We start from the raw sequence: 26,003 nt of genomic DNA, 5'->3' as shown, positions 1-26,003 counted from the left end.
ACATGTATGGAGAACGCTTCAGAGATACATGTGTCCTTGAACGTGATCGTTGGGGAGGCGCGTCGCTGATGTTGCTAATTTTATGGTGTGCAATATGTTAGGGACGTCGTGTTCCACCAGTAATCTTATATACTGAACAAAAAAAGAAACTTCCGATTTGTACATATAGTATTTGTTGTGTTAAAGAATTCATTGTGTAATGAAATTATGTAGGTAGTATTAGCCGTGAGCTGTATTATCAGGATTCATTAATTTTATCGATTATTTTTGCACTGTTAATCGTCGACAACTTGAAATTCAATTTGCACGTGCATGCATGGTTCGACATGTCCCGTGTAGTATTCGGTCAATTTGTTTTACTTGTCTTACTGACAATGTTGTCAAGTGAACGAAAACGCTTCAAAATTTGTAAAAAAATTAACTTTTTTTACATTGTAGCATTTTCAGTATGCCAAGAATACCCAATAATTTACGCGAACGGGTGATTGGCATGCTTGATGCTGGCATGTCGACAGAAGACGTTGCAAGGCATGTTGGGAGTTCTAGTCGAGCGATACGAAATCTTCACGTAAGATTTCGAACGACAGGAAGCACCAACGACTTGCCACTTCGTGGACATCTGCGTGTTACAACGCGTAGTCAAGACCGCTATATCATGAACACGCATTTGCACAATCGATTCCAAACTGCCACTGCTACTGCTGCTAACACACCTGGGCTTCATAATAACCGAATCAGTGGGCAAACTGTTCGTAATCGTCTGCGGGAGAACGGTTTACATGCACGACGTCCTTACGTCGGATGCGTTTTAACGCAACGTCATTGTCTAAATCATCTTAATTGGGCACGTGTATACACTCATTGGATACGGCGACGCTGGAATACCGTTCTTTTTTCGGATGAATCCAGATTTTGTTTACAACGTGGTGATGGCAGGGTGCGCCTCTACCATAGGAGAAATGAACTATATGCTGACTGTTGTGTTCTTGAACGAGATGGTTTCGGGGGTGGAGGTTGTGTCATGGTCTGGGCAGCCATTGCCCATGGTTATCGTTTACCACTAGTCGTCATTGATGGCAATATAAATGCTGAACTTTACCGCGATGACATTCTCCCTCATCACGTCATTCCTCTGTTCCATAACAACGCCAACATCTCGATTTTTCAGCATGATAATGCCACCTCTCATACAGCTAGAGACACTGTAAATTTTCTTAGACAAATAACATTGATTTCATTGATGACTGGCCCGCTAAAAGTCCTGATCTCAACCCCATCGAGCATGTCTGGGATAGTCTGGACAGACGATTGATGCGTCGTCCAAACCCACCAGCTAACGTCAACGAACTTCGTCAAGTGCTCATTCAGGAATGGAACAATATTTCACAGGCAGAAATCAACACTTTAGTCAATTCTATGCACCTGCGATGCACTGCAGTGGTCAATTCAAGAGGTGGTCATACCCGTTATTAAGTATGTTTTTTTTGTTTTTTTTTAACCCCTACCACACTTGGTCAAAATTTCTCCCAGTTTCTGTTAACCTATGGCCATGATTTTTGCACCAAACGATGCATCATGGAGCACTCTTTAAACACATATATTTCCCCTAGTTTGTTTTCATCAAGTTATGTTCAAGCAAAGTTAGCGGAAGTTTCTTATTTTGTTCAGTATAGTACAATGGAGGTTGTCGTAGCGGGGGACTGGCTGCTGGGTGGGGCATTGATGAAGTGCTCCAGCCTGTACTTTTGCCATTCATGGCTGGCCGACGTCAGATTGTTTTCGAACAAGAAAACGCCAAGAGCCCACAGCGCACGTTTGACACAGGACTTCTTAGCTAGGAATAACATCATTACAATGGACTGGCCAGCTTTAAGTCCTGACTTAAATCCTATAGAACACTTGTGGGATGAAATTGAGTGTAGGATCCATAGACGTCACGTGCTTCCAGCCACATTACAGGAATTGACTGATGCTGTTTTACATGCCTATAACACCATCCCTAAAGGGATCGTAAGGAATTGTTTCGATCCATGACACGACGATGTGCTGCAGTGATTGAAAACAACGGTGCTGATACACGTTATTAACTTTGTGCTATCTTTAATTAGCGATTTCCAATTAATTATGTGCAAACTGTCGTGTTTGTGAATTAAACCAATAACTTGTTTATTGAGCAATTCAATGTTATGTTTTGTAAAATGATAGTTGACAAAATACTTATAAATTATAACCCCACAATTGCACAATTTTGTTATGATTTGGAATCTCGCGTTTCTTTTGCTGTTCAGTATATATATATATATATATATATATATATATATATATATATAAAATAATTATAATAAAAAAATATACATACATACATACGCACACACGCACACATACATACATACATACATATATACATACATACACATATACACATATACACATACATCAATACATACATACATACATGTGTATATATATATATATATATATATATATATATATATAAATATATATAAATATGTGTATAACTATATAAAAACCATCACTGGTGCTACAAAGTGGGGGGAGCACAAAGTGGAACGAGTAATAGCCCAATGGGGGTTGATCCTAGATCGATCGCTTGAGCATCAGGCAAGTGCGATATGTCAAGACTGCAGGTATATGAAAACAAGGTGTTGCCTTTCTTATGACACTGACCTTGGTGGTGTAGTGGTTAAACCATCGAACATGAGGCTAGTAGGTACTGGGTTCGCCTCCCAGTACTGGCTCCAACCCAGAGCGAGTTAATGACTCAGTGGCTAGGTGTAAGGCTACTACAGCGTTTCTATCGCTAACCACTAGCCCACTGTTCTGGACAGGTAGCTGAGGTGTGAGCCGAGAACTGCACTTAAAACGTATTGGACATAACACACGGAAATAACTACATATGAAATAAAGTGAAATGAATGTGATGACACATGAGTTAGATATTCATTAAAAAAAACCCTCCCCTCATAAGAAACTAGACATTCCAGTCATATGCGTGCATATTCATGTAGATAGGCGATGATATCCACCCACTTTATCAAACAATACATGTTTACACAATAGCTGAAACCAGTGTGAAATGCAAATATCTGACAGATAATATCATTCATCTCCTACTGTTACAAAGTTATTTAATCAGTTACCTCTGTTAAGTGGAACCTGCTTTAAGAGATCACTTACCAAGATCATCAGTATGGCCACACCAGCCTCGGTGGCGTCGTGGTTAGGCCATCGGTCTACAGGCTGGTAGGTACTGGGTTCGGATCCCAGTTGAGGCATGGGATTTTTAATCCAGATACAGATTCCAAACCCTGAGTGAGTGCTCTGCAAGGCTCAATGGGTAGGTGTAAACCACTTGCACCGACCAGTGATCCATAACTGGTTAACAAAGGCCATGGTTTGTGCTATCCTGCCTGTGGGAAGCGCAAATAAAAGGTCCCTTGCTGCCTGTCATAAAAAGAGTAGCCTATGTGGTGATAGCTGGAATAACCATATGTTTGACGTCCAATAGCCGATGATAAGATAGATAAATCAGTGTGCTCTTGTGGCGTCGTTAAATAAAACAAACTTCACATCAGTATGGCCACAGACCACAATTATTTATGCTATGTTTCTTTAAAGCATTGATTGCTATAATAAGCTTTCATTAATCTCAGTAAGCCTGTAAAATGTTGTAAGCACCTGGGGGCAACATATAAAAAAAGTTAGTTTGTTTTGTTTAACGACGCCACTAGACACATTGATTTATTAATCATCGGCTGTTGGATGTCAACCATTTGATAATTCTGACATATATAGTCTTAGAGAGGATACTTGCTACATTTTTCAATTAGTAGCAAGGGATCTTTTATATGCACCATCCCACAGACAGGATAGCACATACCACAGCCTTTGATATACCAGTCATGGTATACTGGCTATAACAAAAAATGGCAGTTTAAAGTACAGTAAAACCCACCTAAAGTGGATCCCATGGGATCAAGTAAGAAGTATAGTTCTTAGGGGTATCTGGTTTAAAGAGGTTCTGTTTCTGTACTGATAAGGTAGCTGGTCTAAAGAGGTTCTCTTTCTGTATTGATAAGGTAGCTGGTCTAAAGAGGTTCTCTTTCTGTACTGATAAGGTATCTGGTCTAAAGATGTTCTCTTTCTGTACTGATAAGGTAGCTGGTCTAAAGAGGTTATGTTTCTGTACTGATAAGGTATCTGGTCTAAAGAGGTTCTCTTTCTGTACTGATAAGGTATCTGGTCTAAAGAGGTTCTCTTTCTGTACTGATAAGGTAGCTGGTCTAAAGAGGTTCTCTTTCTGTACTGATAAGGTATCTGGTCTAAAGAGGTTATGTTTCTGTACTGATAAGGTATCTGGTCTAAAGAGGTTCTCTTTCTGTACTGATAAGGTATCTGGTCTAAAGAGGTTCTGTTTCTGTACTGATAAGGTAGCTGGTCTAGAGAGGTTCTGTTTCTGTACTGATAAGGTATCTGGTCTAAAGAGGTTCTCTTTCTGTACTGATAAGGTATCTGGTCTAAAGAGGTTCTCTTTCTGTACTGATAAGGATGCTGGTCTAAAGAGGTTCTCTTTCTGTACTGATAAGGTATCTGGTGTAAAGAGGTTCTGTTTCTGTACTGATAAGGTATCTGGTCTAAAGAGGTTCTCTTTCTGTACTGATAAGGTATCTGGTCTAAAGATGTTCTGTTTCTGTACTGATAAGGTATCTGGTCTAAAGAGGTTCTCTTTCTGTACTGATAAGGTATCTGGTCTAAAGAGGTTCTCTTTCTGTACTGATAAGGTATCTGGTCTAAAGAGGTTCTCTTTCTGTACTGATAAGGATGCTGGTCTAAAGAGGTTCTCTTTCTGTACTGATAAGGTATCTGGTGTAAAGAGGTTCTGTTTCTGTACTGATAAGGTATCTGGTCTAAAGAGGTTCTCTTTTTGTACTGATAAGGTATCTGGTCTAAAGATGTTCTGTTTCTGTACTGATAAGGTATCTGGTCTAAAGAGGTTCTGTTTCTGTACTGATAAGGGGGAGGGATGTAGCCCAGTTGTAAAAGCGCTCGCTTGATGCACCATCCATTTGGGATCAATCCCCGTTGGTAGGATGATTGGGCTATTTCTTGCTCCAGCCAGTGCACCATGACTGGTATATCAAAGGCCATGGTATGTGCTATCCTGTCTGTGGGATAGTGCATATAAAAGATCCCTTGCTGCATTAGGAAAAATGTAGCGGGTTTCCTCTGATGACTACATGTCAGAATTACCAAATGTTTGACATCCAATAGGCCTAGCCGATGATTAATTAATCAGTGTGCTCCAGTGGTGTCGTTAAACAAAACAAACTTCTGTACTGATATTTAAAAGTGGAATTGGTGGAATTCTGATTTACTATGGTCCAGATTTAAAGGATTTCACTGTGTAAGCATTTCGTTTTTACATGTAATCAATTCATTTTCTTCATTTTCTTCTCTCTCTTTTTATGGTGGCATTCCTGTACCACCAGTCACATATATTCACCTTGGAGCAGGTGTAAAATTGCACACCTAGAAGTTTCTACCTTGTGGTACCAGGTGATATGTATGCAGCTTCAGGTTAATTGAAGTGTCATTGAGAAGTGTGACGATAGGATTAGGAAATAAATTGATACGCCTGTCAATCAACATATTCAGACATCCTGCCCCATGGCACTGTGTTTGATTGTGGTGAAAATGTTAGATGTATGTTTTATATTGCACATCTGGAAGATTCTATTTTCCACATCTGTTATGTACATGTATGTAGCTACATGTATATACACAAATGTGATTATTCACACCTCTCCCCTCCCCCCAACCACCATGTTATATGTATTTCTTGTCATACCATAGCAAGTGTCATAATAGTGTTGTTGGCCCCTCTCTAATGTCAGTGCCGCCACCCCCCCCCCCCCCCCCCCCCCAATATAAAATCCTGACTAAGGTAATGTAACTATAACCCATTGTCCTGGACCGACAGCCCAGATAGCTGGGGTGTGTGCCCAGTGCAGCATGCTTGAACCTTAACTGGATATAAGCACAAAAACAAGTTAAAATGAATGTAACTGCAAATGTCTGAAAACAGAAGTGTGACAAAAATTAATGTGCCTCTATACTGGTTTTAAAGAGTACCACAAAAAATACATTAAAAAAAAGAAAATTAGCTCAAGAAGGGGTGGGGGTTTGACCCGGTAAACCCCCAACTGCCTGCACACATGCCTGATTTTGAATTCATGATAACTTGTTTAGGGGGGGTGCTTTGTTTTAGCATTTACAGATAATAAATGTTTACTGATCCATGTAGTGTATGTACAGTGATGGAATTTACACCATCATAATTGTTACTTGTGTATCATATGCCTCCAGTTGTTTATTACTTGCATGTCTACACATTTTAGTCCCTGTTTTGTTTTTCTACTCCAGCATCTGTTGCTGACAATTAGTTCATGTGTCTGAACAAGTACCAAATGTTTTACTTCAAGGTTAATTGAAGCACTATTTCTCATGACATGCTTTACTCAAAAGGTGACATTCTACCTGAATGATCATCCTCATACTGGTTATGTAACTTCATGTTTCACTCATGTGATGAATTAGTTAATAGCTCAGTTGACAGTTAAAACTTGCGAAAATTTGGCCTTCAGCAGTTTGAAGTTACAAACAGTCTGTCTTTAAGGTATACTAGTTCTCTAAAACACTACTGTATATCCGGTTCAGGCGGTGGGATGTGGCTCAGTGGTAAAGCACTTGCCTGATATGCGGTCTGTCTAAGATCGATCCCAGGCCCATTGGGCTATTTCTCGTTCAGCCAGTGCACTACGACTGGTATATCATAAACCGTGGTAATATGCTATCCATGGAATGGGGCATATAAAAGATCCCTTGCTACCATTGGAAGAATGTAGTGGGTTTCCTCTCTAAGAATATGTCAAAATTACCTAATGTTTGACGTCAAAATAGCCGATGATTAATAAATTATTGTGCTCTAGTGGTATTGTTAAACAAAACAAACCTTTTTGTATATCTGGTTAAAAGTTGGGTGGGTTTTGTTTGTTTTGCTTACGGCCCTAAACACACTGATGCTGAGTCTGGGTCTGGATGTGGTGGTTCTGGCACTGCCAAAATATAGAGCATGTTGTGTGCCAAATCTGTAGTCCATGCCAACACAGACATGGTGTGTTTTGTCACATTTGATCTTTTTTTGACTGTTACCATACTGGTCCGATCCCAAAATGTATCTGCACAAGGCAGATTGAATTGAAGGGAAATTTGACAATGTAATGTCTACTCCCATGAAATAAATGTGTTGAAATGGTCATATGTTAGGTACCAAGTATTTAAAATTTAGAAAAATTTGCTGTTGTGTGATAAAAACAAATAACCTTTTTAAAATATTGCTTATTTTTGTGTTCCAGATCAAAATGGTTCGCCAGAATTTCGAAGCAACGATCCTTGTTTTGAGCTGGATCACTTGGCTACCTTTGCTGCCAGTACTAGATATGGTAAGTATTTATTTCATTTACAATACTCATGTTTTTACTTCCATTTTGTTCCTTGGGATCGATCCCCGTTGGTGAGCCAGTGCACCACGATTGGTACATCAAAGGCCGTTGTATGTGCTATCCTGTCTATAGGATAGTGTATATAAAAGATCCCTTGCTGCTAATCGAAAAGAATAGCCCATGAAGTGGTGACAACGTGTTTTCTCCCTCAATATCTCTGTGTCCTTAACCATATGTCCTACGCCATATAACCATAAATAAAATGTGTTGAGTGTGTCGTTAAATATACCATTTCCTTCCTTCCTTTCTTCCATTTTGTTACATTAAAGATATTATTTTCACATGCACAGGCCTTTGAGAATTGAAAATCTGCAGGACCCATTTATCAGTTACACAGAAATAAATCCAAGTAACCAATTTCCTTTTCGCGTAACCTGTTATAGCCAAGTTAATGGTGCTCCAAATTTTACAAGAAAAAAAAATAGGTTATGCAAAATTCGATTCACGCGATTTACAGAGGCCTGATGCATGCACACCCATAGGGTTTTAAGGTGTATTCAGAATAACATGCCTAAACCTTAATTTAATATTATTATCATTTTAAACAAAATTTTAAATTAAAAAATAAAGAGCTGAGTTTACAAAGGCTGTTTGTGTCTGATATACATGTAACTACAGACATTTAGCCTAAATGTTTGTACATGTATGCGTATGTACAGGCATGTTTATGTGTTTATCTGCGGGTTCATGTGTGTATACATTGTATAATGGGCGGCATCCACCTCAGTTAGTATAGGACTCGTCTGAGGTGCTTGTGTTGTAAGATCGAACCGCCTCAACAAGGAAGGAAGGAAGGAAGGAAGGAAATGGTTTATTTAACGACACACTCAGCACATCTTATTTACCGTTATATGGCATTGGACATATGGTTAAGGACAACACAGATATTAAGAGAGGAAACCCACTGTCGCCACTTCACAGGCTACTCTATTTGATTAGCAGCAAGGGATCTTTTATATGCACCATCCCACAGACAGGATGACACATACCACAGCCTTTGATATACCAGTCGTGGTACACTGGCAGGAGAGAGAAATAGCCCAATGGGTCCATCACTCAACAAGTACATTGGTGGGGGAGGATGTGCATGTTGTTTGGCACGACATCATGTTATTCAAGTAACTAGTACATTTTGATTTTCTTGTTCACAAAAAAAAGCAACAAAAAAACCCCGTCTTCATTCTTGAGTAGAGTATGGTTTCACAAACTCCTGTGTACACCTCACAAAAATGAACATTGCTTTTTAATCTCTTGCCAAACCGGTCGTTCAAAGACTGTACACATACAAAATATCAATGTGTAGAATTCGCCGTAGGCTGTTGATAGAGAGATCAAGGTTGAATGGAGTCACTTGACCAATGTACGATACACCGAGTTACAAGTTCATGGCTGTTATTGTGTGCGTTCCATCCATTAACCCTGTTACTAGACCGCCAGATAGGATGGCAACAAATCATATCTTGACTGCAGAATAGTTTCTACAGTGTAGCGGGGCAGGAAAACAACCTGTTTTGGGGTATCACATTATTAGGTCCTCATAGGTAACAGTCTGTTGCAGCATTATGGACTTCTATAAGACCTCTGTACCTCCCTTCATCTCCCTAGGCCCCAAGGAACCGAGAAACAAGGATGTTCTTTGCTCACTTATTTGAAGACAACAAAACGTTTACATACACACACAGTGTGTGTGTGTGTGTGTGTGTGTGTGTGTGTGTGTGTGTGTGTGTGAAAACACCTTTGAACAGGTGAAATTTGTCATTCAAAATAATGTTATTTTGTTCTCCAGATGCTAGATCCAGTTTAATGCCATCCAAAGAAAATAAAAGAAAACCCTTGAAGGAAGAGCCTCTGACCCTCATTTCAGATATTGTTGCTATAACCTCTCTACCCACCCTGCAAATCGGCAGCAACTGCCTTCTGTAGCCGCTAAAAAAAGTATCTATTAAACTTCCAAATTTGCAGAAACCCTGTTATTTTCCAACAAAATATCAATTATTACTTGAAATTATTTTGCTAATTAAAATAAAATCACCAATTGTTTTTAAATATTTGCAATTGATGAATTTGGCGAGTATCAGAGCTAGCCTTGTGCTGCATGTACGTCTATGACAAACATTATTGCCATTGTAACTCGTTAATAGATTTGATATTGTGCTGGGATGGTCACTGTGAAATGACCGACTTTTTATCAGGTGTGCCATCCCGAGCTGAGTGTTGGTCTATAATGTAGCCAGTGAGGTGTAAAATGGTGTAGGGTCTGGTACGGGTCATTGAGATGTTTTCAGCAACACAAGGACCGACTTGTGTTCATTCATAACTGTGTGAAAAGTATACATTATGTACAAAATTGCTGCTAGTATATAGCGAATATAAAGCCATTACAGTGTCGCTCTTGTGTTGTAGCCAAATGTTGTTATGATTACGGTGTAATGTCAGAATTTCATATGAAGGGTCCACAGGATTAAACTGCGATGTCACATTTTTGGTAATTTTATATACATTGTTTATTTTAAAGTATTTTAAACACTGTAACCTTGGAATATTACATGCTTATCTAACAACACTTACTGGCCTACCATAATTATACTTTGGCCTTGACATACACAACTGTTACAATACTAACTATCTGTGTGGACATCATAGGTTATTCCCTTGGACCCGTCATATGCTTGGTAGACTTGTGCAGGATGCAAAAAAACATCTAAATAGTTGAGATAGGTAGGTATAATGCCAAAAGTATGGAGACTTATACAGTTTCTTATGCAATATGCGATTTTTATGCAGTTGCTTATATGGGTAGTATGATAGCACCCTGTAGCAATTCATGCCAGATAAGCGCACAAATCGCATCAAAGTGATGTAGTCATATAGGCTAACATACAAGAATGCACAGGTATCCCTAAACAACATATATACTCTTCAAAAAAAGTAGGGGAACCTGAAATATTAATGTTAATGTCAACTATTAGACTGAATATACGTTTTGACCACAGACATCCTAGTAAAGTAGGGGAACCTGAAATATTAATGTTAACTATTGGACTGAACATACGTTTTGACATCAGCCATCCTAGTAAAATAGGGGAACCTGATATGTTAATGTTAATGTCAACTATTGGACTGAACATGTGTTTTGACCACAGACATCCTAGTAAAGAACATTCAGGTCTGTTTATCAACACACCGAAACACATTCCATAGTTTGCACATGCATCACACAGTTGCCCCGTACACATGCGTGTGGTGTCGTTCTCGATTTAGACAATTTCCAGGAAGGTCCATTAATCACTGTGGAACATTATTTCTGTCAATCTTTTTTCAGTCTGTTGATCATACAGTTGTTATTGTTTTGTTTTTAGTCATTTGCGATTTACTGATAAAAAACCCTTCAACTTTCAAATTTCACTTCTGACCCCAATCGTCCTTTGAGATCTTTGGTGGTCATAAAACCTGCTGTAATACTGAACTACCAGTCGTAATGTTTGCCCAGTTAATTCACTATTATCATATAACCATTTCCCACAGCTAATATACCTTACAATTTTGTCAATTATAAATTCTTATTAGAGTTCCCCTACATTTTTTGAAGAGTATATAATATATAATAAAGAGTAAAGGTAGAACATTTGAGATGAACTGGTTGTAAACAGTTCACAAAAAATAATTACATTAATGTCATTGAAATGATTATATAGACTAATATAAAAATTTAATTTTTCTGGATTAAATTTATGTGGTTTTAATACATGAAGTCTAATTGGTAGCATGCTTCATAAATTCTAGATCTTATCTTGAAGTTTTACATTTTATTATATATATATATCATCATAACACCCAAGGGTTCTTACTATATTTAAGGATACCTGTGCAAGAACGTGGCTCCAAATAAATAAAAACGCATTACTTTACCAAATATATGGAATCTAACAAAGTAACAAACACTGGTTTTTCTTCTGCTAATAGGCAGTTTTAAACTAAAAAGTGCACTTAAAAACAAAACTGTGTGTGTGTGTGGCTGGCTTTCCTCTAAGATATAGTCTTTAAAACGTGTAAGTTAGTTTAATGTTGCTCATTATAGGCAATGACCTAATGATATGGTGGGGCAGGATTTAGCTTAGTCGGTTGAGTGTTCGCTTGAGGTGTTTACGTCGCAGGATCGAACCACCTCGGTGAATCCATTCAGCTGATATTTTTTTCGTTCCAACCAGTGCACCACAACTGGACAAAGGCTGTGGTATGTGTTTTCCTGTCTGTTGGAAAAAGTATATAAAAGATCCCTTGCTGCATTTGGAAATATGTAGCGGGTTTCCTCTAACTACGAGTCAGAATTAGCAAATGTTTGACATTCAATAGCTGTGCTCCAGTGGTGTCGTTAAACAAAACAAACTTTCTTTTTTGTAATGATATGATTGTATGCTACAGGGTATATTCACGCTGAAGATGGCTTGCGGAAGTTACGACAGATGGAGAACACGACAGGGATCTGGACAATGAGGTGTCTTCTCACCTGCGACAGGAAACAGGTCACCATCATCGACAACAGCACAGGGGTGAGTTCTTAGTTATTTATTACAGTGTAACCCTGTCTATACTGGACACCCATAGGACCAGGTAAAAAAAACCACCTGGTTTTTCAAGGGTATCCAGTTTAGAGAGGTGCTGTTCTGTACTGATATTTATAAAGGGACATTGAAAAAACATCTACCAGCCTCTGTGGTGTCATGGTTAGGCCATCTGTCTACAGGCTGGTAAGTACTGGGTTCGGATCCCAGTCGAGGCATGGGATTTTTAATCCAGATACTGACTCCAAACCCTGAGTGAGTGCTCCACAAGGCTCAGTGGGTAGGTGTAAACCACTTGCACTGACCAGTGATCCATAACTTGTTCAACAAAGGCCATGGTTTGTGCTATCCTGCCTGTGGGAAGTGCAAATAAAAGATCCTTTGCTGCTAATCGGAAAGAGTAGCCCATGTAGTGGCTACAGCGGGTTTCCTCTCAAAATCTGTGTGGTCCTTAACCATATGTCTGATGCCATATAACCGTAAATAAAATGTGTTGAGTGCGTTGTTAAATAAAACATTTCTTTCTTCTTTGTTTTTTGAAAAAACATCTGGTTTTTGAGGAGTGTCCAGTTATTAAATGTCAGGTCATATGTATATAAAACAATTTAGAATGTTTATAATCAACTCTGGTCATGCTGAAACAGTTTCTAATAACAAAGAGAATTATGAGTTACATTCTTGCCAACTACTGGAGACTATATATGTCAGATTTATAGGATATTAAACGAGCTTCCATTTCGTATCATGTTTATGTCCCAAGTGAAATAATTTTCAGTTGTCACAAGCTTTAGCGAGTGACAATGAAAATTATTTCACGAGGGACATAAACATGATACAAAATGGTAGTGAGTTTAATATCCTATTTATTACCCATACTCAATGTTAATTTATATCACTCAACTCGTTTGGTTGACGTTCCTGTAAGGTTGTAGTGCGCCAATCGATGACATCATCGTGTGACTTCGAAGTGTTATGTTCCACTTGGCATTCTACTGGGACATATCACTTTGATATGTATCAAGATATTTTTGACAATATGAGTACTAATTATCAAGTGTTTACGGATGATTAACAAACCCAACTAGTGGTGTTAGTACATAAAACACATTTTAATAATTGATATTTCATAACTGTTCCTATTCCTATTACTTTCCGTTACCTCTGCCAACAACTATAAAAACATAAACAAGCTAAAACCTTGAAGTATTAAATATATAGTGTTTTTTCTAGCTTGTTTTAGCATGGTGCAGCACCATGCCTCAATAGTCTAGCGCCACCTTGCCTTAATCAGTGCCATGCTGCCCGGAGATTAAACAAGCCTTTTTCAATAATTGATAATAATTCTAAAATTGCCTTTATAAAACACTAAAAAATATATATGATTAATTAATAAAATGTACCTGTTATATATTTTGCAATTCATTTATTAAAGCAAGCACATTAATTACATTTATTTTCATTTCAATTAATTGTTTTTGTCTTTAATGAAAAAAATATGCCCTGAAAATAGTGAAAATGCCTCAAAAGTGTCTTAGTCTACCATGCCTTGCCAAATTTCTGGGGAAAACACTGAAATACAAGTATGTATATACAAGAATAGATGTAACAAGATACATAGAATGATATATCAGTATAAAGTCAAAAATAAAGATGAAGAAACGGTCTTCAAATTTAAAAAAAACATTTACAGCAAAATAAAAGGCTTATATTAATGATAATTATCCTTGTTTTTTTTTGTTTGCAGGAAGAAATTGAAAAATTTCCAATCCAGCTGATTCACGAACCGACGGCAATATTTAAAAATGACAAGCGCGAGATCTACAACAACTTGATACTGTTCACAGTTATTGAAGATCCCAAACGAAAAGGCTCGCAGGCTGATATGCACATATTCCAGAGTGTGAAATGTCGAGTAAGTACAAGGCGTGGGCTGCTTTATACATAGAGAATAATACAGGAGTACTTGAGGCTATCAATAGGTACTGGCTTTGTGGCCTACCTGAGGCAATGGGGAGACTTTGTATTCAAATGTCGAGTAAGTACAAGGCGTGGGCTGCTTTATACATAGAGAATAATACAGGAGTACTTGAGGCTATCAATAGGTACTGGCTTTGTGGCCTACCTGAGGCAATGGGGAGACTTTGTATTCAAATGTCGAGTAAGTACAAGGCGTGGGCTGCTTTATACATAGAGAATAATACAGGAGTACTTGAGGCTATCAATAGGTACTGGCTTTGTGGCCTACCTGAGGCAATGGGGAGACTTTGTATTCAAATGTCGAGTAAGTACAAGGCGTGGGCTGCTTTATACATAGAGAATAATACAGGAGTACTTGAGGCTATCAATAGGTACTGGCTTTGTGGCCTACCTGAGGCAATGGGGAGACTTTGTATTCAAATGTCGAGTAAGTACAAGGCGTGGGCTGCTTTATACATAGAGAATAATACAGGAGTACTTGAGGCTATCAATAGGTACTGGCTTTGTGGCCTACCTGAGGCAATGGGGAGACTTTCTATTCAAATGCACCTTCAACCTATAGTGAGTGCACCACTAGGATCAGTGGGGAAGTGTTTCACTTAATTCATCAGTGCAGTTATGTCTTGCTAGTGTATGACCCAAAATTGACTGCAGATTCCATGTACCCCAGGCTTGGGGGATACCGAGATAGCTCAACTGACAGAAAATTTGGAACATTGTCCTGTAAATAGGCATGAGCCGAGTCTAGCAAGACTCGAGTCCATTTACAGGACTCCAGTACCAGTACAATTATATTTTTTACAGCATTTTGCTGTATGCTTCCCGCTGGTTACATTATAGGGCTATGAAACATGGAGGGAAAACAAAAGTCCAATGTGTGGAATGCAATACAATGACCTGATTTGGCATCCATGTTAAGCGCTGGAAATGAGATGCATAATCCTATTTTACTTTATTCCTTAGTCTCATTATCATCTAGTGGCGAGTACTCGGGTCCGAGTTGAATTTGACCCTTGAGTACTCGAGTCCAATATTATAGACTCGTAGAGGCCCTACCTGCTAAGTAGTCCCATGCTAAAATAGAAGCACTTCAGCTTCACCATTCATCTCATCACCATACAGAAAAAAGCATGTAAATTACTGACATCAAATTGTAATGTCCACCAGGGGTGTTTTCAGTCAAACATAGCTGTCCTCGCCTAATAACAGACAATGTCATACATTTAATAAACACCTATTTTGTTCATTGCATATTTACAACAATGTAGCAATTTTATATAAATTTATATTTTCCTTTAACAGGCTCAAGATATTGTAGATGAATTGCTTGCTTGTAAAAGTGGACAGCCACGACCCAGTTCTTCCACGTAAGTAATGTTTTAATTTGTCTACTACAGTCCAAAGATATCTGGAGTTAGCACGATTATTTCAGGGCTTGAATTTAATGATGGCACTGATGGCAATTGCTGTCATTCAGATAGAAATTGCTGTAATTCAGAACATTAACTGATGGTACTTTTCTGTCACTGGATAAAAATTACTGACATCGGTAAAGCTCCTCAACGACGGCAAAATGTATACACCTGGTGTACATTATGTGCCAATATTTAGCATTTTCAGCATTGCAAATATGACTACATACAGCAAAATGACCTTTCAGTCATGTTTATTTGCTGCAAATTTTATGTTAAAAAACTGCCATAGGCAGGCTCAAAATTGCCATCGGAGGGCCATTTTAAAAACATTTGCCGTGGGCGATAAATTCTTAAGTTCGAGCCCTGTTATATTATTTGATTTGCTGCTAACGTAGATTGGATTCGTTTGATTTTTCTCACCCACCCCCAAAACAACCCCCACAAAAAAACCTTTGATGTACTGAAGTTTTACAGGTAATTTTTAGAAATACATTCTATGGAATGGAATCGTCAAATTGTGCAACAATATCAAATAGGGGTGCAACAATTAAGTGCGGTTCACTATATTCACAACTTTAGGCTTTGAAATCGATGCACCATTTTTCAGTTTGCTTATTAAAATTTTACTTCATCGTTTACATAACTTGTACTCTGTTTGGAATCCTGGGCCCATTGGGCTATTTCTTGCTCCAGCCAGTGCACCGCGACTGGTACATCAAAGGCCATGGTATGTGCTATCCTGTGGGATGGTGCATATAAAAGATCCCTTGCTGTTAATCGAAAAGAGTAGCCCATGAAGTGGCGACAACGGGTTTCCTCTCACAACATCTGTGTGGTCCTTAACCATATGTCTGATGCCATATAACCGTAAATAAAATGTGTTGAGTGCGTCGTTAAATAAAACCTTTCCTTCCTTCTATTGGGAATCGTGATGACGTGGTAAGGCTTTAGGACCAATCACAATGCTCGATTCAGTTGCACATAACATGTTTGCGTTTCCAGAGACATTATGCTGTCTTAGCGAGTAAAGTTTGAAGGGATTGAATCGTGCTCATCCAGAAAATATATTGAAAAAACAAACAAATTATGGTCTCACTACACAGATGTCATCTGCCATTGAAACCCATGTTAAACTGCCCAACTTCAAGCAAAGATTGCCCATAGAACGGGTTCTCGTTGGCACTAACAACATACACCATTGCGAACATACATTATATAAGCATTTATTTTCACTCCAAAATTGAGAACATTTCCGTCTCAGTTTTTGGCTATATGACCGCATCTGGCTGTAGTACCGGTCCGAACAGGTGGTTCATTAACCGATTCACTCCGGCTGTCACTTGCGCTATATACCCATGTCCCAAAAGGTCGATGCACAATATTACAAAATAACATGGGCAAAATACAGCCAGAAGGCTTACCATTAAACATACATATTGTTTTAATTCTTCACCATTTCCTAGAAGTGAATATGTGAACCATAACATGTGCCGCAATTAGGAACTATAGTGGACCGTGATGAATGAACTCTCACCCGGAAGTAATCTGTGTAGTGAGACCTAAGCTGGGGTGGGGTGGGGGGTGGGGGGAGGTCAACTCCCAAAACCCTCACCATCAACATGCACCTGTTCTAAACAAAATCACTTATTTGCCTCAGGATAAGATTTGAAAGTTTTGTGTTGTGAAGTGTCTCGACACATGTGTTGGCGATTACACACTCGGGGGGTGGGGGGAGTAGAAACTTTCCCATGAGTACATGAGAAAAATTGCTATTTCATTGTAGAAGCTAAATTTTAAACAGAAATACCGTGCAGTGTCGTAAAAGGACGGAGTAATAATTTAAAACCAGTTTAACCAGTCCTGCTGTGCATCCCATCTTCACAGTGGTTGACCTTGTTTCTAAAGCTCTGACAATAAATAGAGGTTTTATCTGCTTGGCTGAACCTCAACTAGTAGACACCTAGAGAGGATGTTACCGTAATCTAATACTGTCATCATGTTTTGCATAATTTGCAGTAATTAAATTTTCGGATAAAATTAAATGCATTAAACGATTATTTTTTATGAGCTTTTACTTGATGATTTCTATCTGTATTTTCTTTTCTTCTCTCTTTTTTTAAGTTGGTACATAGATAAAATCATTTTGTTTTTATGAATGCACTTTGCATTTATAGTGGTGGGGTGTGGTGGTTCTACTTTTACAATTTACTGATATTGTGACATGATGCATAAATATGTGATACTACGCCCTATAATCTGGGTTTTTGTGTCAGTCAATAAGTCTTACGTAATACATATATATAAAATGCAGTATTCCATTGAAGTCTGTAAAGATGAATCACTTTCAGACTGCAGTACAGTGAGACCCCTCTAAACCAGACACCCAATATAGCAAGTAAAGATGAATCACTTTCAGACTGCAGTACAGTGAGACCCCTCCAAATCAGACAACCAATATAGCAAGTAAAGATGAATCACTTTCAGACTGCAGTACAGTGAGACCCCTCCAAACCAGACACCCAATATAGCAAGTAAAAAGTCTGGTTTTAAGGGGTATCTGCTTTAGAGAGGTTCTGTTCTGTACTGATATTTGAAAAAGGACCATGAAAAATGTCCTGTTCTGAGGGAATACCAGTTTACTGAGGGTCCAGTTTAGAGGGTTTCACTGTATTATCAGTTACAGCTTTCATTCAGACTGGCATGTTTGTTTTGGTGTGTTCCTTGACTGAACATTATTTTCTTCCACTGGATAAATAAGAGGATTCATCACGAGTGTTTTTTGATATAGAAAATATCAACTGAGTCTGTTATGTTAATCGGTATTTGTTGAGGCTCTGCCAAGACAACTAAGTGTTATGTTAATTGGTATTTGTTGAGGCTCTGCCAAGACAACTGAGTCTGTTATGTTAATTGGTATTTGTCGAGGCTCTGCCAAGACAACTGAGTCTGTTATGTTAATTGGTATTTGTCGAGGCTCTGCCAAGACAACTGAGTCTGTTATGTTAATCGGTATTTGTCGAGGCTCTGCCAAGACAACTGAGTCTGTTATGTTAATCGGTATTTGTCGAGGCTCTGCCAAGACAACTGAGTGTTATGTTAATTGGTATTTGTCGAGGCTCTGCCAAGACAACTGAGTGTTATGTTAATCGGTATTTGTCGAGGCTCTGCCAAGACAACTGAGTGTTATGTTAATCGGTATTTGTCGAGGCTCTGCCAAGACAACTGAGTGTTCTGTTAATCGGTATTTGTCGAGGCTCTGCCAAGACAACTGAGTGTTATGTTAATCGGTATTTGTCGAGGCTCTGCCAAGACAACTGAGTGTTATGTTAATCGGTATTTGTCGAGGCTCTGCCAAGACAACTGAGTGTTATGTTAATCGGTATTTGTCGAGGCTCTGCCAAGACAACTGAGTGTTCTGTTAATTGGTATTTGTCGAGGCTCTGCCAAGACAACTGAGTGTTCTGTTAATTGGTATTTGTCGAGGCTCTGCCAAGACAACTGAGTGTTATGTTAATTGGTATTTGTCGAGGCTCTGCCAAGACAACTGAGTGTTATGTTAATTGGTATTTGTCGAGGCTCTGCCAAGACAACTGAGTGTTCTGTTAATTGGTATTTGTCGAGGCTCTGCCAAGACAACTGAGTCTGTTATGTTAATCAGTATTTGTTGAGGCTCTGCCAAGACAAATACTGATTAACTAGACGAAGTTGATATTTTACATATTAAAAATTCTAGTTATAACACTTCTAAAATAACATTTTAATTCAATATTTAGTAAATGAAAATGTTTAAGTCACTCCACCGGTAATATGATATCATTGCGATTAGCACAAATGTAGTTTGATGTCATGCACTAACAATATCTCATCAGCACAATACGCTCAGGTATACACGTCTTGTTGGCTATAAACAAATCACCCATTGACAGCAAAATAGTATTAACCAAGTTAATAATGGTTAATATCAAATGTGTTTATGACATGGATATTATGTGCAAATTATGTTATGGGTAATATTATGAGTAAGTTATATTATGGGATAGTTATAAGTTTAAAGGATAATTTTTAGATTTTAATTTTGTCTTTATTTGTTGCAAAAAATTACTGGATTACAATTGTTGTTGTCAGGCTCAAAATTGCTATATAAGTGAGCAGTTTGCCTGCAGCAAAATCATTCAGATTTGCCGTATGAGTAACAAATTCAAGTTTAAGTCTGTGCCCACTCCCTCCCTTTGTTATTTTATGCTTAGTAAAGCTTGGAAATGTTTGGGTTTTCTCTAAACACTAAACTTGATATCCATATACTTACAGCATGTATTTTGAAAAATCTTTACAGGACTTTCAAATGAAATTTGGAATTTTTATTTGAAATTTTAATCAATGGAAAATAATCTACCTTATGTTAATACCTAGACCTATGTTAAAATAAAATTTTGGAATATGTTTTAGGTCAAAATAGTTTGCAATTAAGAAAAAGTATCCAGTTGCAATTCTGTAGCGTAATTTTTAAACATTTATTATTTATTAAAAACACTACAGAAAAACAAAGCAGACAGCATATGATGAATTCAGCAGGAATTAGGACATCTAAAGAAAAAGACATCAAAGGAAAGGGTGTAGTTGATATGATGCTATTGATTATTAGCCAGTAATACCTGTGAAGAGAGAGCATAAGTAGCGACATCAAGTTATTCTGGTGTGGTCGTTACCCGAGGGCTTTATTTCCATTAGCACTTGATTATTTATACATCAGTCATGGTGCGGGCCAGCTGTCAGACCCGGCTTCCCACAACTATTTCTTGTTGTGTTGTCTAACGCTAGGCTCAGACTACCAACTGCCATGATAAAGTTGACCAACTTTATGCTTTCACAACTTCTACGACTCCAATTGCTATAGTATGAGTGCTCTTATAACTTGATTCTCGTCGAATGCATGAAAACATGAAACCATTCACTTATACATGTAGCTGCTCTAAGCAGATATTATTTCTTCATTACTAGTATGTATCTAGCAAGTGCACCACAACTGGTATATCAAAGACCATGGTATGTACTACCCTGTCTGGGATGGTGCATATAAAAGAACCCTTGCTGTTAATAAAAAAGAGTAGCCCATGAAGTGGCAACAGCGGGTTTCCTCTCAGATAACCGTAATTAAATGTGTTGAGTGCGTCGTTAAATAAAACATTTCTTTTACTAGTATGTATTTTTATATTTATTTATTTATTGATATATTTATTTTACAGTCACAGGATTTATTACTAATATTTATTTATTTATATTGTATACATTATTTATTTATTTATTTATGTATTTACAGTCAGGGGATCCCCCCACCTCCGACACTTCCACCACCCAACCCACCACGTGATTCCATGTACCAGTTCAATGACATCAGAGAAACGTTAGGTGAGTCTGCAGTAACTGGCTAAAGGAGGCGGAATTTAGCTCCGTTGGTCGAGTGTCAAATACAAAATAATGTAGCCATTTTGTATAAAATAAAGCAATTCGCTAATTTTACTCTGTGAGTATTGATTAATCATTTTTCATTTTGTATAAAATGATCAGTGTGTTCTGGCTTATGACGGGTAGTGAAATAACTGATGTATCACACACTCAGTCAGATATCACCGGACTCTCATGTTGTACGGCAACACGGCTTCAACTTGTTCAGTAGTGGCTGATAAGGAACCACTTTTATTGTTTGATTGTTGATAAAGAGGTTGCCTCAGATTACAGTTATCTTCCCATTTGGTTGTCCAAAATCCGGAAGTTTCACCGCGCAAGTAGTCTGCTGTTTGACTGTGATTATTTCATGGCAGACAGCTATGAAGTGGCAACTGTTTGACTGAAGTGACAGGGGATAGCATGTAGTTTGTAAACATGTGTAACTTGTCGACATTGAAGACTTGTTTGTGGTAATTCCGGCCCATGCAAAAGTAGTGCTTTTTGTGTAAAATGGGTGTACTCCGGCCTGGTTTAGAGGGTGTGTCTGTTTAAACCAATATGCTGGGAGAAAGAGCTGGACAACAGGGGTTGTCCTTTTCAGGGAATGTGTCCCCCATGCAGGCAAAGGTACATACAAAACTTCACGGGCCTGCTGATATTAATAAAAATGTTATAGCCACTAAGGCTATATAGAAACATATAGCGAAATTAATTGTGGTCTGAGGCCAACTAGGTGCATGTTCAGACCACACCTTTCTTACAGACAATGACAGCGAGTTTTGAACTCTTAAATTTTATGTGAAACCGGTTTCTGTTATTGACTTTCTGGCTTGGGTGTAACATATGGTTTGGGATTCATGTTGACAACTAAAAATAAAATAGAGAAAAAACGTTGATAGTGACAGTAGATGATAAACGCTGAATTTTCTTTTCAAACAAATTGTTTTTGTATTGTTTTATGTGAAAATATTTTCTCTTATTTGATTTACTAGCATTGGTGTATTTATAGTTCTGGATCCATATTTTACATACGTGAAATAAAATCTTTATGATAAAAAACGTTTGGGGTGGAGGTTGGGAACTTTCCAATGGTAATCATTCTTATTTTAGGGTCCTCAAGTTCAACAGTTAAAAATGGCTGTTTGTTATAACATGACTGTAATTAAAATCAATGAGAATCTTGCAATCCCAAAGACATTCAAACTTTTTTTTAATGTTAATATAATTTGTTTTTTTTAAACAGTATGGACGGTTGGTTTGTATAATAGCAAACAATATTTTATTTTTCAATGATCTAAAGACAAAATGCTTTATATTCAGTTGGGGTGAATATTGGAAAGTGAGTTTGTGAGAGAGTCTGTTTCATTGTGTAATAAATAGAGAGAAAGTGTGTGTGTGAGAGACAGAGAGACAGACAGACAGAGAGAGAGTGAGAGTGAGAGACAGAGACAGAGAGGGTGAGAGACAGAGAGAGAGAGTGAGAGACAGAGAGAGACAGAGACAGAGAGAGAGACAGAGAGAAAGAGAGAGAGACACAGACAGACAGACAAAGCAGAGGCAGATCTAGGGGGGGGGGGGCAGGACCCCTTAAATTTGGCAATAGTTATAATTGTATTATATATTAATTTGCATTTTTTTGACGATCCCCCTCCAAACTTCCCCCAAAGATCCCTTGGCATTCCACCTCATGTCACTGGAGCCCCACCTAAAGGGATTTTCTGGATCCGCCACGAGAGAGAGAGAGAGAGCGAGAGAGCGAGAGCGAGAGCGAGCGAGAGAGAGAGAGAGAGAGAGAGAGAGAGAGAGAGAGAGAGAGAGAGAGAGAGAGAGAGAGAGATAATGCAAGGAAGAGTCTGAAATAGATAGAAAGAGGCAGACACACAGATAGACAAAAACAGAAACTAATCACTCCCATCAGAATAAATTAATTAATTGATCAATTTTTAAAAATGTAATATTTCATTGATTGTTTTTTAAAAGTGGACCAGTACATTGATCTTTATTATCATCACACACAATACACTGACATGTGGTGTTAAAATGTATTTATAACACTGGCTGATTGTTTAACACTACACTGACATATGTGGTGTTAAAATGTATTTATAACACTGGCTGATTGTTTAACACTACACTGACATATGTGGTGTTAAAATGTATTTATAACACTGGCTGATTGTTTAACACTACACTGACATATGTGGTGGTAAAATGTATTTATAACACTGGCTGATTGTTTAACAGTACACTGACATATGTGGTGTTAAAATGTATTTATAACAATGACTGATTGTTTAACAGTACGCTGACATATTATGTGGTGTTAAAATGTATTTATAACAATGAATGATTGTTTAACAGTATGCTGACATGTGGTGTTAAAATGTATTTATAACAATGACTGATTGTTTAACAGTACGCTGACATATGTGGTATTAAAATGTATTTATAACACTGGCTGATTGTTTAACAGTATGCTGACATGTGGTGTTAAAATGTATTTATAACAATGGCTGATTGTTTAACAGTACACTGACATAATATGTGGTGTTAAAATGTATTTATAACACTGGCTGATTGTTTAACAGTACACTGACATATGTGGTGTTAAAATGTATTTATAACACTGGCTGATTGTGTACAACTCCTGTCTTCCAGTGGAGACTCGCCATGCACCACAGTATGGAGCATCCACCCGAGCCAGTATGATTGCCAGGCCGCCGTTCCTCAGCAACAGGGGAGACTTCGAGTCGGGGCAGAATGATCTCCTCGAGAGGGACGTGGTACGTACACCAGTCATTCTTTGTCTAATCAACCTCCAAACATTGTTATTTTTCGTGCTGGGGTGTCGTTAAACATTCATTCATTCATTCCAAACATCGTTTTACATGCCCACATTTGCAATACCTCAAGATATTGAAGAGACATTTTGTGTATAGCTTTATCATGTTCTGTTACAGATCAAGTTCTGATTAAATATTTTGTAGTACAGATGCCCGACTTCAGTAAAGCCTAGAACATATTATCTGACATGACTCAACTGGGCAGTCGCTTCATGTCGTGAGCCTGTTCATACTATATGACGGCTGTGTCAAATGCCATCAGGCCGACTAAGAATCAGTTGTAGACATGTTTTTTCAATACACACTACTCAACATAACTCAATGCACACTACTCAACATAACTCAATACACACTACTCGGCATAACTCAGCTGACGTTATCTAGGCATAATGCTTCCAACTGATCAGTGAAGATTGTCCATCAGTGCAGTACTGTGAAGAGTTGGTGACATTAGCAAGTAATTTTAAAAGTTAGTTTGGTTTAACGACACCACTAGAGCATATGGATTTATTAATCATTGGCTATTGGATGTCAGACATTTGCTAATTTTGACATATATTCTTAGAGAAGAAACACAACATTTTCAGTTGCCAGCACCATTCTATGGACAGGTTAGTACATACCACAGCCTTTGATATACCAGTCCTGGTGCACTGGCTGGAGCGAGAAATAGCTCAATGGGTGCACTGATGGAGATCAATCCTAGACTGACGCGCATCAGGCGGGTGCTTTACCACTGGGCAACGTCCCGTACCTATAATGTGACACCTGTAAGTAATTTAATGAATTAGTACCTATAATGTGATCTAGACTTAATGCTACCTACTCATTGGTCAAGGTTGTCCATCAGATCATTACTGTTGAATGTTGATGACACCTGTAAGTAATTTAATGAATTAGTACCTATAATGTGATCTAGACTTGATGCTACCTACTCATTGGTCAAGGTTGTCCATCAGATCAGTACTGTTGAATGTTGATGACACCTGTAAGTAATTTAATGAATTAGTACCTATAATGTGATCTAGGCTTAATGCTAATGCTACCTACTCATTGGTCAAGGCTGTCCATCAGATCAGTACTGTTGAATGTTGATGACACCTGTAAGTAATTAATGAATTAGTATTTACAGTATCTTCTTGTTTTCTGCAGCAATTACTGAATCACTGTTTTGATGATGTAGAGAAGTTTGTAGCCAGGTTACAGCAAGCGGCAGAATCCTACAAAGAGCTGGAGAAGAGAAGAAAAGAAAGAGGAAACAAGGCAAAGAAAAAACATTCAGGTACTGAAACTGTTCAACTTTGTGGGTATTCTTATAATGTCTCTAATCCTGTTCCGCTAAATGATTAATATTTTTAACTCTTGACATTATTCGGACACCATCTTTAGCAGTAAAGATATCGACACCGATGTTTGAAGCATTATGTAGTCTATGTTTCAAGTTAACAATAACATAACAGGTATCAAAGGGTGTAACCTGTTTGAGAAATAGAAAATGCTCCATGAGTGGCCATTAGATAACATTTATCTTACAAGTTGGTAAACGTTTGTTATGAGCAAAAGTTACTTCTTAAAGGGACAGTCCTCAGTTGGTTGCCATTGTTAAGATGTTGCGGACTACCAGAGACGTTTCAAGGACAACACATTTTAATTAAATACATCTTCCTTCATAAAATATCAGTGTCTGTATATATAAATGTGTTTCTAATCGTCCCAGTATTGTACTAGCTGAAACTTCATTTCATTTCCCAATATATATATTTTTTCTTATGTACAACATTTTTGGGAGACGAAATCCAGTTTGGGCTACATACAAATAATAGGACAACAAGAAACACTGAATATACAGACACCTATATTCTAAAGAAGAAACAATATTTACTATGTAATTTTAGTTGTTAAAATATTTTATTAGTCAGAACATCTTACAATGGCAACAAACTCAGGACTGTCCCTTTAAGAGATATTTTTGAATGAGTTGTTGAGATAAACAGTATCTAATAAGACAAGAGTCTAGTATTCTCTTTCTTACATACTCAAATATAAAAACTAGGTTTAAAACGTTTTTCAAGCTACAAAGTATTTACAGTACATTTGTACATTTACCTTTTACGTCTAAGTGATAGTATGAATGGTAACCTACTTGATGGAAGCACGTTTCATTCTATAACACTAGTT

At 37.8% G+C, this 26,003-nt stretch overlaps 1 protein-coding gene across 5 annotated transcripts in view; it reads left to right on the top strand.

Moving 5' to 3' along the window:
- LOC121381295 (epidermal growth factor receptor kinase substrate 8-like) overlaps positions 1 to 26,003 on the top strand; it is a 135,965-nt gene that overhangs the window by 46,460 nt on the left and 63,502 nt on the right. For all 5 annotated transcript variants that reach the window (XM_041510543.1, XM_041510544.1, XM_041510546.1 and 2 more), the window contains exons 5-11: positions 7,437 to 7,523; positions 12,006 to 12,133; positions 13,890 to 14,057; positions 15,425 to 15,489; positions 20,855 to 20,943; positions 23,641 to 23,765; positions 24,978 to 25,107. In XM_041510543.1, coding sequence (XP_041366477.1) covers positions 7,437 to 7,523; positions 12,006 to 12,133; positions 13,890 to 14,057; positions 15,425 to 15,489; positions 20,855 to 20,943; positions 23,641 to 23,765; positions 24,978 to 25,107 — 792 coding nt within the window. The remainder of the gene's footprint in view (positions 1 to 7,436; positions 7,524 to 12,005; positions 12,134 to 13,889; positions 14,058 to 15,424; positions 15,490 to 20,854; positions 20,944 to 23,640; positions 23,766 to 24,977; positions 25,108 to 26,003) is intronic.

Source organism: Gigantopelta aegis, chromosome 9, assembly GCF_016097555.1.
Source record: "Gigantopelta aegis isolate Gae_Host chromosome 9, Gae_host_genome, whole genome shotgun sequence".
Classification (NCBI taxonomy): domain Eukaryota; kingdom Metazoa; phylum Mollusca; class Gastropoda; order Neomphalida; family Peltospiridae; genus Gigantopelta; species Gigantopelta aegis.
This window is presented reverse-complemented; position numbering and strand designations above follow the sequence as displayed.